Source organism: Protopterus annectens, chromosome 7.part1 (assembly GCF_019279795.1).
Source record: "Protopterus annectens isolate FY-2018-M chromosome 7.part1, PAN1.0, whole genome shotgun sequence".
In the NCBI taxonomy this organism is placed as follows: Eukaryota; Metazoa; Chordata; order Ceratodontiformes; family Protopteridae; genus Protopterus; species Protopterus annectens.
In genome coordinates, this window is record NC_056740.1 from 431,795,011 (window position 1) to 431,809,671 (window position 14,661).

Genomic DNA, 14,661 nt, shown 5'->3' on the forward strand with positions numbered 1-14,661 from the left:
ATCTGAAGCACCCAGTGATCGGTCGTGATGGACCCCCATTGAGCTAGGTGCCTCAAAAAACACCCCCCCCCCCCGACTGCCTCCAGAGAGGAGCAGTCGGACAACCCTTCAGGGCTGCTGTGCGGGTCGGTCAGAAAAAGGTTCTTGCGGCCCAAAGTTCTTCAGTCCCCCTCAGCCTCTGGGGGAGAAGGGGTCCTGAGCATACCAGGCCTGCTGAGATTTCGGGAACCACAACTTCTGCCCTTGCTGGTTCCTGGAGAAGGACCTTTGAGGAGAGAAGCGGATTCAGACAGCTGACAGCGTTTTCCAGACTATCTCGCTCTGGACCAGCATCTCAAGGACGGTCTTCCCGAACAGGGTAGAGCCAAAGCGTGCATTCACGAATGACGCCTTGAAGGGTTCCGAGAAATTGAAAAGCCAAAGCCAGGCATGACACCTTAAGGCGATACCGGGCCCACTAGCTCTAGCGGTTCCTTCCGTGGCGTGGGAAAGTAGCCGCATAGATGCATTAGACACCGATTTGAGAGTTACCATACAAGCAAAGAAAGTCAGTTTATCCTCGGCCGACATGGACTCTGGGGGAGACTGAGCGTACTCTGACCAGGTCCCACTGCAGTCAGATTACCTGGGCCAAGTAATTCTGTGCCCTAAGAGAAGGTAGCTGAAGCAAACATCCTCTTTCCAATAAGGTCCATTGCCAGAGACTCCTCGTCAGGGGGATGGACTGAAGAACTGTCCTGAGAGAGTTCCATTTTGGTGGCTGCCACCACCATGGCATCTAAAGGGGAACCCTTGTGCCACGAAGATTTGTCTGCAGGAGGAAAGTACAGTTGTGTACCTACCATAAACATAGATGTTAAGAGTGTATTCACTGTTGCAGTCATTACAATTGGGTTATCCTACTGGCAGGCTACCCGCAGTCTGCCTGAATTCCAAAGTCTAGGTCCGGCGTCCATTGCTGTCGCCTCTTCCCGGAGGACAGTGCGCCAGGGGTATACAAAAGATGCAGCAGACGCCATTTTCTTCATTTTTCTTGCCCCAGATGTCAGGTGCCCCTAAAAGGATAGGCTAAAAATATGTCAAAGCATGCATGCACCAAGTAACAAGTTTCCTTCATTTACAAGGAAATACACCACATAGGTTGTATAGAATAGAGAAGTACAGATAAGGTCCAGCAAAGAAAAGGGGGATGGTGGGTGGGTAACCTGGACTGCAACAGTGAATACACTAACATCTACATTTATGGTGGGTACACAACTATACCATGTTCATAGTGTTTCACTGTTGCAGTCATTACAATTCGGTTGAATCCCAAAGCTAAGGTTGGGAGGCTGGAACTAAATGGAACTGGGAGCAGCTATGAGGCCCTGCAGGACTGCCCTAGATTTGGAGTAGAGTGGTAATGCTTTGTAAAAGTGTGCACGGAACTCAAGGTTGCAGCCTCTAAAATGTCTTTGGTTGGCACTTAGAGGAAGGCTGCTGAAGTGGTTGCTGCTCTGGTTGAATGTAGCCTACTGCCCTTAGGCACTGATTTGCCATGTTGAGAATGTGTGAGAATAGCATAAACGAATGCAGTGATTTCTCCATTTTGAAAGTCTACTTTAAGATGGCCTTTCCTTGTGATCCTGCAGCATATGCTACCATTAATTGCTCAGTCTTTCTAAAAGCTTTTGTCCTGTCCAAGTAGAAGTGCAGCTGTCTGTATGTCCAAAGAATGCAAAAGTTTCTCACCCTTATTCTGTGGGTTTGGATAAAAGGTAGGCAAATGAAGTTTTGGTTGAGGGCCACACTGGACACTACCTTAGGCATAAATGTGGGGTTTGTCCTTGGAGAAACCCTATCTGAATGGAAAATAAAAGGTTTCACAGCCATGAGTGCCTGTAGCTTTGAGACTCATCTTGCAGAGGTTATTGCTAGGAGCAGAGCTGTTTTCCATGATAAAAATTTTATATCAGCTGTAGTGACTGGCTCAAAAGGAGGCAGTGAGTTTTTCCAAGACATAACTGAGGTCCCATTCAGGTATTTGTGATCTCCTTGGAAGCCGTAAGTTCTTGGCTCCTCTGAGGTACTGCCTGTATGAGAAGAAATAGGTGGCTCTGTATTGTAATGAGCTGAAATGGCAGAGGCATGAATATCAGTTAAGTATTGCAAAATCTGAGGGATATTTGGAACAATGTCAATTCCTTGTGCCTGGTTCCAAGCATAGAATCTCTTCCATTTTTCTGCATAAGATTTTCTGGTACTGGGCCTCCTGGCCTCCAAGATGACATCCATCACCGATTTAGAGAGAGGTGTTTTGAAAAGCTACATTATCTGCCATGCTGCCAGATTTAAAGTCCTGAGGTGGCTGTGCAGGATCAGATTGTTTTGTTGGATCAGTAAGTGAGGAATTTGAGGTAATGTCCATGCGGGGCATTGAGTCAAGTTCCTTAGGATTGGGTACCAGTGCTGGCAGGGCCAATCATTTTTGGCTTCTCTTGTCTGACCTTTAGGAGTACCTTGGGAAAAAGGGGCAGTGGGGGAAAAGGCATATACTGTTAAGTTTTTCCAGCGGAGAGATGGAGCATTTAGTTGTGAGGGGATGCAAATAGATCTGTGTCTGGGCATCCCCAATTTCTTATGTTGAAGACTTGTGGATCCAATTACCACTCGTGGGGATCCACGAGGTTTCTGCTTAGTTCGTCTGCCAGAGTATTTATCTTTCCTAGCAGGAACTGTGCTTGCAGATGTACTTGGTAAGTCAATGCTATGTCCCACAAAGTCATGGCTAGTCTGCAAAGGGGGTAGGAATGCGTGCCTCCCTGCTTATGTACCACATGACTGTAGTACTGTCCCGTCTATCAGTAGTTGTACTGGATGAAGTAGGTCCTTGAAGGCTGTCAGGGCATTTTGAACAGCTAGCATCTCTTTTTGATTGATATGTAGATGCATTTGGATTGTAGACCATGAGCCCTGAATACATCTTCCTGCCATGTGGGCCCCCCCAGGCATAATCTGATGCATCTGTTAATGTTGGCCTGGCTGGGGGTATGGTAAATGGCTGTCCCTTGTTGTGGTGACAGGCCTTTGCCCACCATCGAAACTCCTGTTGCAGGCAGGGAATTTGTAATTGTTTCCGGGCTGTGGCAATGTTGAGTCCAAACAATTTTTAGATACCATTGTAGTTTCCTCATATGCAGTCTCGCATATGGAATTAACAGAATGCCATGAAGCCCAAAGCCTGCAGTATTTTTCTTGCAGTTAACTGGGTGTTTTTGGCCAACATTTTGAAATCAGTAGACAGTTGCCTTGGTTTGTCTGGCGCGAGATAAGCCATCTGGACAGTTGTATTTAAGCTTGCACCCAGGAATACTATCTCTTGAGAAGGTACTAGTTTTGATTTATTTTCGTTGACTGTGTACCCTAGGCATGGTAGTAATCTCTTTACAAACGCCAGATGCTGTAGTAGAATGTCCTTATTCTCTGCTTGAATGAGGCAGTTCAAGTAAGGATACATTTGTATTCCTCTGTCTGCAGAATGCAATTACTGGTGCCAGGCACTTTGAGAAGACCCTGGGCGCAGTACATAAGCCAAAGGGGAGTACAGAGAATTGGTAGTGCATTGATCCAGCTATGAATCTGAGGTATCTTCTGCATGATTGCCCAATTGGGACATGCAGGTATGCCTCTTTTAGGTCTAAAGTTGCAAACCAGCCTTCTTGTCCAGCATGGGCAGAAGCTGCTGTAAAGTCAACATTTTGAATTTTGGAATATCCAGGTATGTGTTTAGAATAGACAGGTCCATTATTGGCCTCCAGGCTGTCCTTTCTTGGTACCAAGAAAAGTCTTTAGTAAAATCTTTGCCCCTGCTCTTGCTGTGGTACTTGCCGAATGGCCCTCATGTCCATGAGGGATAAGACTTATTTTTGTGCCTCTGCCCACTGGTTTTTTGGCAGGTCTGTCCAACAGTTTGCCCTTGGCAGGGTATGAAAGTGAAACTTGTAGCTGTGACACTGTCACAGACACATAGGTTATGTGCCAATTTTGAAAAAAGTGCTAGTTTCCCCCCCTAAAGGTGCTGCCAGAAGATAAGTGTTTGGCGCAGGCAGGGGGAAGTCATTGGGACTGTTTCCTGTAAGGCTGTGATTTGTCTTCTCCACTTTTGGAGGCAGAAGAACCCCATTGTTTAGACCTGTATGAACCTTGGGGCTGGGATCTACCTCTTGGGCATCTGTATCTGCCCCTTTGTGGTCTGTCGGACACTGGAAAGAACCAATTCTTTGTAAGCCAGTGTCTGCTAAATCTTGGAGGCTGTACCTGTAAGAAATCCTAGATTTGGCTTTGCCCTCCATTTTCTTCAACACTTCTTCTGCTTTAACACCAAACAAAGTACCATGCTGTAAAGGAGTATCTAATAATTTAGCTTCAACATGATCAGGTAGATTTTGTTCCTTTAACCAAGCGTGCCTCCTAATTACAGAACCCATAACAGCGGCCCTGCAGGAGGCCTCCAGAGAATCAAAGCCACATTGCAAAGTATGCTTTCCAACTTGCTCAGCTGCATGCAATAAATCCTGCATTTCTTTGTTTTCTGCACATTCAGAATTTAACATTTTCTATTTAAGCAGTGACATAACATATTGCTGATATTTGAGCATATGAAAATGGCAATTTAAAGCCCTTATAGCAAATAGCAGAAGTGTAAACCTTTTTTCCCCCCATCTGTCCAGAGCCCTAGAATCCCTGTCAGAGGGTGTAGTTTTATTTGCAGTGGAAGCCTTGACCCCTTTGAGGCCCGAGAGACAGTTTCAGGGTCAGCAGCAGGGTTTTTGCTAAAGGAATTTACGAGAGTCAGGGACCCTGTAGTACCGGTCTGGCTTAACAAGAGCTAGAGGTAATGAGCCAGAGGTCAGACTGGACTCTGAAAATACATAATCTACAATGTCTAACAGGTGGAATAGCTAGGGGCCTGTGTTGTGGGAGTAAAAGGAAGTCTGAGCCTTTTCTTAGATTCCGAATAATCTTGGCACTCCCAGTGGAAATGTTCCTTCACGGTATGTAAGGTTTCCCCAAAAGAGTAATCCTCAGGAGAAGCTGAAGGGATAGATTCTTCAGCATCATAATCCTCATAGGAAGAAAGTATTCCTGATCAGAAGAGGAATCAGAAGAAATGGAAACCTGATCTGAAGATTCATATTCTGTCTCTTGCCTAGGCCTTTTATCAGTAGGGGGATGGGAACCCCTGATCAAAGTAATGAAGTCTTTGGCCATTTTGAAGATCTGTTTTTTGGGCATGGAGGCCTGACCATGAGGCTGTTTTACTTGTTTCTTTGTCTTTAAAGGTGCTTTTGTCTTTGCAGCTGGAGTCGCTTTAATGTATAATAGAGTAGGTCTGAACACACCCTCAAAAGCAGATGCCTGCTCAGCGGCTCCAGACCCATCTGAGGGTATTGTTTCCAAAGGTCCAATACCCTGAGCTTCCAGTGGCCTAGTCGACTCCACGTGGGAAACTGTAGTGGCCTGCAAGTCCAAAGTAGGGGGCGTCAGGGGCTGCAAAAACACCTCACTGAGAACTGGCAACTGGAAGCCTCATCGGTTTTGGACCTTGGATGCCTGTCCTTTTCTTTGCGTTTCTTGTGCATTCCGGTAGTCGGATGGCCATCGGACCGCATAGTGTAATTAAATCTTCTGCCAAAATAGTGAAATGCAAAATCGTACAGACGCTTAATAGCGCATTGGTTAAATCTAGCACAAAACAGACAACTAGCAACGTCGTGGTCAGGGCCTAGGCAAGGAATACAGTAAGAATGAAAGTCCTTATGAGGTATTTGCTTCCCACAAGAAATACAATTAACTTTGACATCGGTCTGGAGCAAGAAAGTTTTCCCCAATGGGGTACTTAGCTTTTAATGAAGACTTCGGATCTGAAATTCGAACACGAAAACCTCAGGAGTCAGCCGACCGGCACTTACAAACTGCTTCGGGCACCACAAGGCAAGAAAGACTGAAGAAAACGGCGTCGGCTGCATCTTTTATACCCCTGGCACACTGACGTCAGGGAAGAGGTGACCACAACAGACGCCGGACCTAGACCTTGGAACTCAGGCCGGCTGAGGGTAGCCTGCCAGCAGGATAACCCAAGAAGTGTAATGACTGCAACAGTAACACTAACATTTTGCAGGTTCAGGCATCAACCTCGTCAGCGTGAACGCGAGGGTGTGCAACTCAGATTGCACCTGGGCCTCTGAGTAGGACAAGATTCAGTAGATGCCTAGGCTTGTAAATTGGGCCAACATTTTAAGACTGGCTCTTATACCAAGAGAGTATAAGTTTTGTACCTACCATAAATGTAGATGTTAGTGTTCACCCTGCTGCAGTCACCACACTTGGGTTACCCTGCTGTCAAGCAGTCAGCTTGAGTTCCAAAGTCTTGGTCTGGCACCAGTTGCTGTCGCTTCTTCCTGGACATCAGTGCGCCAGGGGTATACAAGAGGCATCAGACACCATTTTCTTCAGTTTTTCTTGCCCCAGATGTCAGGTGCCCCCAATAGGTAGGCAATATATATATTGCTATATAAAAATGTACATACAAAAATAAAACAATACCTTCAGGCACAAACAAATACACCAGAGGTTGTATAGGACAAAATGGTATAGATAAGTCCAGCTAGTTCAGAGGGGATGGAGGGAGGGTAACCTGGACTGCAGCAGGGTGAACACAACTACATTTATGGTAAGTACAAAACTGTACTATGTTCATCGTGTTACCCTGCTACAGTCATCACACTTGGGTTGAATCCCAAAGCTAAGGATGGGTGGTGGAGTTAACAGGGTTAGAAGGTAGCAGGCCCTGCAAAACTGCAGTGGCTTAGAATAGAGGTACGTGATGGTGTTTGGTGAAGGTGTGCACTGAACTCCAAGTTGCAGCTTCCAGAATATCCTTGGTTGGCACCCCCCTGAGAAAGCCTGCTGATGTAGCTGTAGCCCAGGTGAGTGGGACCTAATGTTAGTGGGCACCGGTTTCCCATGATGCGTGTAGCAGAAACTTATGCAATTATGCAATGTCCTATCCATTGTTAAATGGTCTGTTTTGAGATGGCCTTTCCTTGTGATCCTGCAGCATAGGCTACAAAGAGCTGGTCAGATTTTCTGAAAGCCTTAGTTATACCCAAGTAGTAACGTAATTGCCTGTGAATGTCCAAAGAGTGCATGAGTCTTTTCTCCTTTGTTCTGGGGATTTGGGAAAAAGGTGGGCAAATGAATGGTTTGGTTTAGGGCCACACTGGATACCACCTTTGGCATAAAGGAAGGGTTAGTTCGTAGACAGACTGTCTTGATGAAAAATGAGGAAAGGCTCCACTGCCAGCTCTGAGACTCTTCTAGCTGAAGTTATTGCTAGTAGCAGGGCAGTTTTCCATGAAAGAAAGTTTAAATCCGCTGAAAAAGCTGGTTCAAAGGGCAGCAGTGTAAGCTTTTCTTGAAAGTTAAGATCCCAAGTAGGTGTTGGTGCTCTCCTGGGCGGTCTTATGTTCGTAGCCCCTCTGAGGTACTGTCTTAGGAGTGGATGTGAAAAAGGAGGATCCGTGTTGTAATGAGCTGAAATTGCTGAGGCATGGATCTTAATAGATGAAAAGGAAGTCCTTTGTGCAACATCTCAGTTGCATATTGTAGAATCAGAGGAATGTTGGGATAAAGGGGATTTTGGTCTTTAGCCTGGTTCCAGGTGCAAAATCTTTTCCATTTGTCTGAATAGGTGTTCCTGGTGCTGGGCCTCCTGGCCTCTAGAATGACATCCATAACAGCTTTGGATAGAGATGTTGGCTGGTTGTTTAGGTGATTTGCCATGCAGCCAGGTTTAAAGTCTTGAGCTGGCTGTGTAGAATCTGATTGTCTCGCTGGGTGAGGTGAGGAATTTGTGGTAAAATCCATGGTGGGCTGTGGGCCATGTTCCTTAGAATTGGATACCAGTGCTGTCGTGGCCAGTCAGGTGCAATGAGCATCATTTGTGGTCTCTCTAATCTGACTTTCAGCAGCACCTTTGCTAGAAGAGGCAGTGGAGGAAAGGCATACACTGTTAATGTTTTCCAACTGAATGAGAGAGCGTCCACTTTCCAAGCTTGTGGGTGGAATGTCCTGGTGCAAAATTTTTGAAGTTGGTAGTTTTGGGGGTTGGCAAACATCTATGTCTGGGCGTCCCCATTTTTGAGTTATCATTGCAAATACTTGTGGATCTAGTTTCCACTCATGAGGATCCATGATGTTTCTGCTTGGGTCATCTGCCAATGTGTTTTTCTTTCCTGGAATTGTGCTTTTAGTTGAACTTGGTAAGACAGTGCTGTGTTCCACAAGGTCATGTCAAGGAATGTGCCCCCCTTGCTTGTTGATGTACCACATTACGGTGGTATTGTCCATCTTTATTAGTTGTCCCGGATGCAAGAGGTCCTTGAATGCTGTAGATAAGCCAAAGGCAGTGCAGAGAACTTATAATGGGCTGAACCTGCAATGAAGCGGAGGCATCTTCTGCAATTTTGTCCGATAGGGGACATGCAGGTATGCCTGCTTGAGGTCCAACGTTACTAGCCAAGCATTCTTGCCCAGCATGGGATGATGATGCTGTAGTGTTAGCATCTTCAATTTTGGTACTTGCAGATAGGTGTTCAGAATTGAAAGATCCAGAATGGGTCTCCATGCTTTGTCCTTTCTTGGGACTAGAAAGAGTCTTGAGTAAAATCCTTGCCCTTGCTCCTGTGTAGATACCGGTTGAATGGCTCTCATGTCCATGAGAGCTGTAATTTGTTTTTGTGCCTCTGCCCATTGATTCGGTGGCAGGTTTGGCATTCCTTTTATCCTTGGCAAGGTATGAAAGTGGTATCTGTATCCCTGTGAGACAATGTTTAGGACCCATTTGTCTTTTGTGATGATGTGCCAGTTGTCTGCAAAAAGTGCAAATTTTCCTCCCAAGGGAGCTGCCAAGAGAGATTTGCTTGGCAGTTTGAGGATTGAGTCATTGTTTGTCTTCTGCTAGCTTGGGGTCTGTCTTCTCCTCCTTTCTGGGTAGCAATGCCCCATTGGCGAGGTTTGTAAGGGCCTTGTGACTGACCTCTGCCCCTTGGGCGTCTGTATTTGCCCCTCTGTGATCGGTCAGAAGCTGGAAAGGACCAGTTTTTTTGTTGGCCAATTTCTGCTGAAACGAGGGGGTTGTACCTGTAAAACAATCCTTGACAGTCAGCATAGACGGTGCCTTCTCCTCCATTTTCTTTAAACCCTCTTCTGCTTTTACACCAAATACATCCTGCTGTAAAGGTGCATCCAATAATTTTGCTTTAACATGATCAGGTAGGGTTTGTTCTTTTAACCAAGCATAATCCTCCTCTAGTCTTGGTCTTTATCTGGAGTGGGATGGGAACCCCTGATTAGGGTAATCAAATCTTCAGCCATCTTAAGCATCTGTTTCTTAGGCATGGGGCCTTGAATTGCAGACTGATGTACAGTCTTTTTTGGTTTTAATTGAGTTTTAAGCTTAGCATAAGATTTAATGGTGAGTGTAGGCTGTCTGAAGACACCTTCTGCAACCAAAAGCGTTTATACTACACCAGGATCTCCTTCTGCTCTGGTGTTGGAAGGGCCCAAGGAAGATGGCTGCGACGGCCTAGTGCATTCCGCTTGAGAATCCGAAGCAGAGGTTGCAATTCTGCGGTAGTCAGGGGCTGCGTAGGCACCTCACTGAAAATCGGAGAACCAGCAACAGGCCCAGCAGAGGCCTCGGAGTCTGGCTAGTTCCTAGGCTGCCTGTACTTATCCTTGAGTTTTTTATGCATGTCGGTCGTCGGCTGCTCTGACGGCATGATATAAATTAAAATTTCCTACCAAAGTAATGCCGTGCGAAGTCAAAACGGCGTTTGATAGTTCGTTTATTAAACCTAGCACAAAACAGACAACCATTGACGTCGTGGTCTGGGCCTAGGCAAGGAATACAAGAAGAATGGAAGTCCTTATCAGGTTATTTGCTTCCCACAAGAAATGCAATTGTTAACTTTTTCTGACATCGGACTGAGGCAAGGAAAGGTTCCCCAACGGGGTACTTAGCTTTATTGAAGACCTCGGACTGAAATTCGAATCAAAAATCTCAGGTGTCGGCTGACCAGCACTTGCGAACTGCTTCTGCTTCCAGCACTGCGCGGCAAGAAAGACTGAAGAAAATGGCGTTTGGTTTTTAATGCTGCCGGTTCAAAAGGGGGCATAATCAAGGAGGTTAGTACCAAATTAAGGTTCCAAGGAGAAAGGGGATCTCCCATTGGGGGCCTAAGGAGAGTAGTCACACTGGCCACCCTTGCGGACATACTCTGCATCTAGATCTGCTCCTACATAGGTAATAGACTGACAGGGCAACAAGGCAAATTTTTCAAAATTTATAGCAATGCCTAACTGGGCACAAATTGCGATTGCATAGTCCCTGGCTTGAAGGAGTTGATGCCTGGTAGTAGCAGTAAGGAGCCAGTCTAGATAAGGAAACGCCTGAAATCCCCGACGCCTCAGGTGAGCCGTGACCACTGCCATACATTTGGTGAACACCCTGGGGGTCGTGCGAGACCAAAGGACAGAGCTCTGAACTGATAATGACTGGCTCCCAGCTGGAAGAGAAGGAATGCCCTGGAGCACCTGTCCATCTTGATGTGATTGTACGCATCCTGGAGATCTATTGAGCACATCCAATTGTCCTGACCCAAAAAGAGTAGAATGGACTAAAGCGTGACCATCCGAAACCATGTTCTTTGAACAGACTTGTTTAGGTCTGCTGAGATCCAAAATTGGTCTCCAGTCCTTTTGGTACCAAAAAGAACCTTGAGAAAGTTCCGGATCAGAGTTGGTCTGCTGGGACTTCCTGGGTAATATTCTAGCAGTCTTGAAATTTCTATGACTGCCTGGGGGCCCTCAGATTGGGTGGAACATCTGGGGGGGGGGGGGGGGTTGCTTGACGGTAGGGGAGATTGGAAGAAGGGAATTCCATAGCCTCAGGATATGATTGAGTGTACACATTTGTCTCGCGTAATGTCTTGCCAGGCTTTTGGCTACAATGAAAGTCTTCCCCCGACTGCCTCCAGAGGCGGGCAGCCAGGCAACCCTTCAGGGATGCTGGAAGGGCATGTCGGAGAAAGATTCTCTGCTGGCCCGGTTCTGCGGACCCCCTCTGCCTCGAGGGCGGTGTCACGTTTCCTCCTCTGCCCCTGGAGGGAAAAATCACTACGTGCATCAGGCGAGGCTCCCTGGGATTTCCAAAACCACATTTTTCCAGTCTTCTGACCTTTGGGATATGGTCTGAAAGGAGTGGAAAAACGGACTCCAATGGCAGAGAGAGTCTTGCCTTCCTGTTCACACCTAGTGAGAGTGTCCTTCACCTGTGGTCCAAAGAGAAATGAACCGTCAAAGGGGGTGTTGGTGAATGACTCTCTAAAGAGCTCTGCAAAGTTACACAGCCGCCATCCATGCACGTCTCCCAAGGGCCACGCCTGTACCTGCGGCTCTACTGGCACCATCGGCTGCATAGGAAATGAGCCTCATGGAGGAGTTAACTATCGAATTAAGGGTCGCCAGCTGAGAAGCTACTTTAGCTTGAACCCCTTCAGCTGATAGATCCTGGAGGGCATCTCCAAGCTCTCAGGAGATCCATCTGAAGCCTGGTAAAATGGCATAAGTAATTCAGTGACCTCATGGAAAAGGTCGCTGAAGCAAACATACGCTTCCCTTATCTATCCATGGTCCTAGACTCCTTGTTAGGAGGATGGACAGAGGAAAAGTCTGTCTAATCTGGGCATCGAAACTCCTTTTTAGTGGCCGCTGCTTCTACCATGGCATCCATGGGAACACCCTTGGTAAGGTACTGTTTATCAGGGGGTGCAGTGATAAACTTGCCGGGCCTCCTCTGGGTTGGTTCCACTGTATCCGGGGCTGACCAAGCCCTTCAAGCCACTACTGACAGAGGATCGAAGTGCGGAAACACACAGGAGGTGAAAGGGCAGGAACCAAACTCATCCAGGAATACGGATTTGTCCTCAGTAAGGGCTAGGGCAGTCCAGTTCCCCCTCTGCTTAAGCATTTCTAGGATGTCCGAAAAGGAAACCTCTTCAGAGGAGGATCTCTGACTCTTCAGATTCATCCAAATCCATATCCGAAGTGACAGACTCAGGGGAGTCAATGTGCTTCCTCTTGCACTTCCTCTTCAGAGGGGCCTCCTCTGAATGAGCAGGGGAGGCCTCTGAAGAGGAAGCACCCAGTGGGGTGCTCTGGAGTGTCTGTTCACTACGCTTGGGGAACAGAGGAGGGAGAGATTGACGCAGGCACTACAGGGGACAGCCAGTGGGGTCAAACGTGGTGCTGACTCGGGGGCCAGTACACTCCTCATGACATCGAAGGCATCCCTGCCACGATGCAAAGGCGGCTCCGGTTCAGAGGAAACCTGAATAATCCTCCACAGCTGATGTAGGACCAGAGCTCACCTGCGCCGAAGCTCCGAGGGGGAGAATGGGGTCGGACAAGGGTCTGATGCCACTCACGCCCCCCCCCCCCCGAGCAGATGAGGGAGTCTGTGCCCAGATTAGACAGAAGGCACCATCGAAGGAATCTGAGCAGATGACGGAACCTAAGGGGAAATGGTCATCGGTGCCGACGGTTCCACAATTCAAAGCCAAACTCCAGCTCCGAGCTCAGAGGAGTCTGAGGAGGAACATAGATGGAAGCGGACGGGGCAAACCTGTTGGAGGGCTGGATAACATTTTGGCCAGTGCCTGTTACTTCAACCTGACCACTCTCTCCACGTCATGATCAGAGTCTAAAGGACCGAGAGGAGTGGGAGGATCTGTGACGGCGGTCACTCTGCAACAGGGGAGACAGAGGAGCCAAATTTATCTACTCTAGAGAAGGCGACCTCGTCTCTTATGGGTCCGAGACGGCTCGGAAGATACTGGTGGAGCCGACTGGGAGGCAGCCTCCTCGGTTCCAGCCGGAACCGAAGTAGTAGGTAATGTTTGGACTAATGACTGCTCCGAGATGGGAGCAGACGATTTGGCCAGTTTAGGAGATTTCACAGGCTAAGCCTTGGCCTGTGAATCCTGGGGCTTAAGGAGACCCCTCAAGATAAAGCTCATTTTTGCGCTCCTGCAGAACCCTTGGGCTGAATGCATGGCATACAGAACAAGAGTCCTGCAGGTGCACAGCGCCTAAGCAACAGATGCAAGAAGTGTGCCCACCTGTTAAGACATTTTGACAGCATGAGTCACACTTCCCGAATCCAGACACCTTGGATTCTTTAGACATATCCAGTAGAGAACTACCCCACACTGAAAGTTTTGGCCAAAGGGCCAAACATCAAAAAACTACAGACACTAACCAAAACACACACTACAGTTAAAAAAAAAAAAAAAAAAAAAAAAAAAAAACACAACAAACAACTAGGAAGCCTCTAACTTAAACGGCTACCTACGAGGTAAAAAAAAAAAAAAAAAAAAAAGAGGGCTAGGAAAAAAAGGGGGGGGGGGAACTAAACGAGTTCTAAGGGAAAATACAATTACACTAATACTACAACAAACTAACGACTTATGTTGAAAACTAAATTATCAAAAAAGGAACCCTAATCGGATAGAATAATAAAACTTACACGAACCTGAGCCAGTACCAACGAACCTCGCAGCTGAAGCGGCAAACTAGATCTGGGTAGCTAGCGCTAGGCATCATGGGATAACAGGTAGCCTCAAGCCAGTAAACCACTCTCTAACTATAGAAGATGGCAGAGTCGGAGCAGAGGATCGGCTCCGATCCCAAGCAGCAAGAAACGAAGGCGAGATAGACAACTTAACATTGCAGGATGTTAAGGGATGCCACACGGACTAAATCTAAGTAGACAAAAATTCTCTCAGAATTTAAGACAATGGATGCTGTTCTGCTAAAAGAAAAGTAAATCAGCTGTCCTTGATGCTTTACTAAAAAAAAAATTAAAAAAAAAAAAAAAAACAGGTTACTCCAAGTTTAGAAATTTAACAATTTACAAATATTATGGCTATATGTATCACTGCAAATAACCATTAAACTTGGTCAGCAAATTTTATTAAACTAAAGTTCAGAAAACATGCCCAGAAAAGAAGCCATCTGAATATAGCAAGTGGTTGTCATTACCTCCTCTCCAGATTTTTCCTTTTCATCAGATTCTGCACTACCCTTTTTCACTGGCTCAGCCTCACCTTCATCATCTTCATCATTTCCATCTTGATCACTTCCATCTCCCTCCTGTTAAAGAGGCACAATTACTAAACTATTAAAACAAGTGTCTAGAATGTACTATTTTTACTCTCGTGATTGAGAGCTCAACAGATTTCATTTCAGGAGAATTTGCCAGAAGCACATGAATTGAGAATAGCTATAGACGCACGTGTAGTTATCACTGCCAAATGGTTTGTTCAGTCAATACAGGAAAGCATACCAGATTTCACACTGGTATGAAAGGTTATGCCATTACTAGTACAGCCAAGTTTTCCCAGCACCAGTCAACAATAGCAACTCAAAGGGAGGCTTGCATCTGGCTAGCTTCCTCAGATACTACAGCATTGTACTTAATGGTCAGAACAGCCAAAAATACACAAAGGCCATGTTTCAAATCAATCTCCAAGACTACCACAATGAATGCTTCTCTGA

General features: G+C 46.5%; 1 protein-coding gene across 7 annotated transcripts in view; it reads right to left on the reverse strand.

The window, feature by feature from the left end:
• Positions 1 to 14,661, reverse strand: part of SLTM (SAFB like transcription modulator) — a 738,342-nt gene that overhangs the window by 650,070 nt on the left and 73,611 nt on the right. For all 7 annotated transcript variants that reach the window (XM_044078891.1, XM_044078894.1, XM_044078888.1 and 4 more), the window contains exon 4: positions 14,146 to 14,256. In XM_044078891.1, the coding sequence (XP_043934826.1) occupies positions 14,146 to 14,256 (111 nt within the window). The remainder of the gene's footprint in view (positions 1 to 14,145; positions 14,257 to 14,661) is intronic.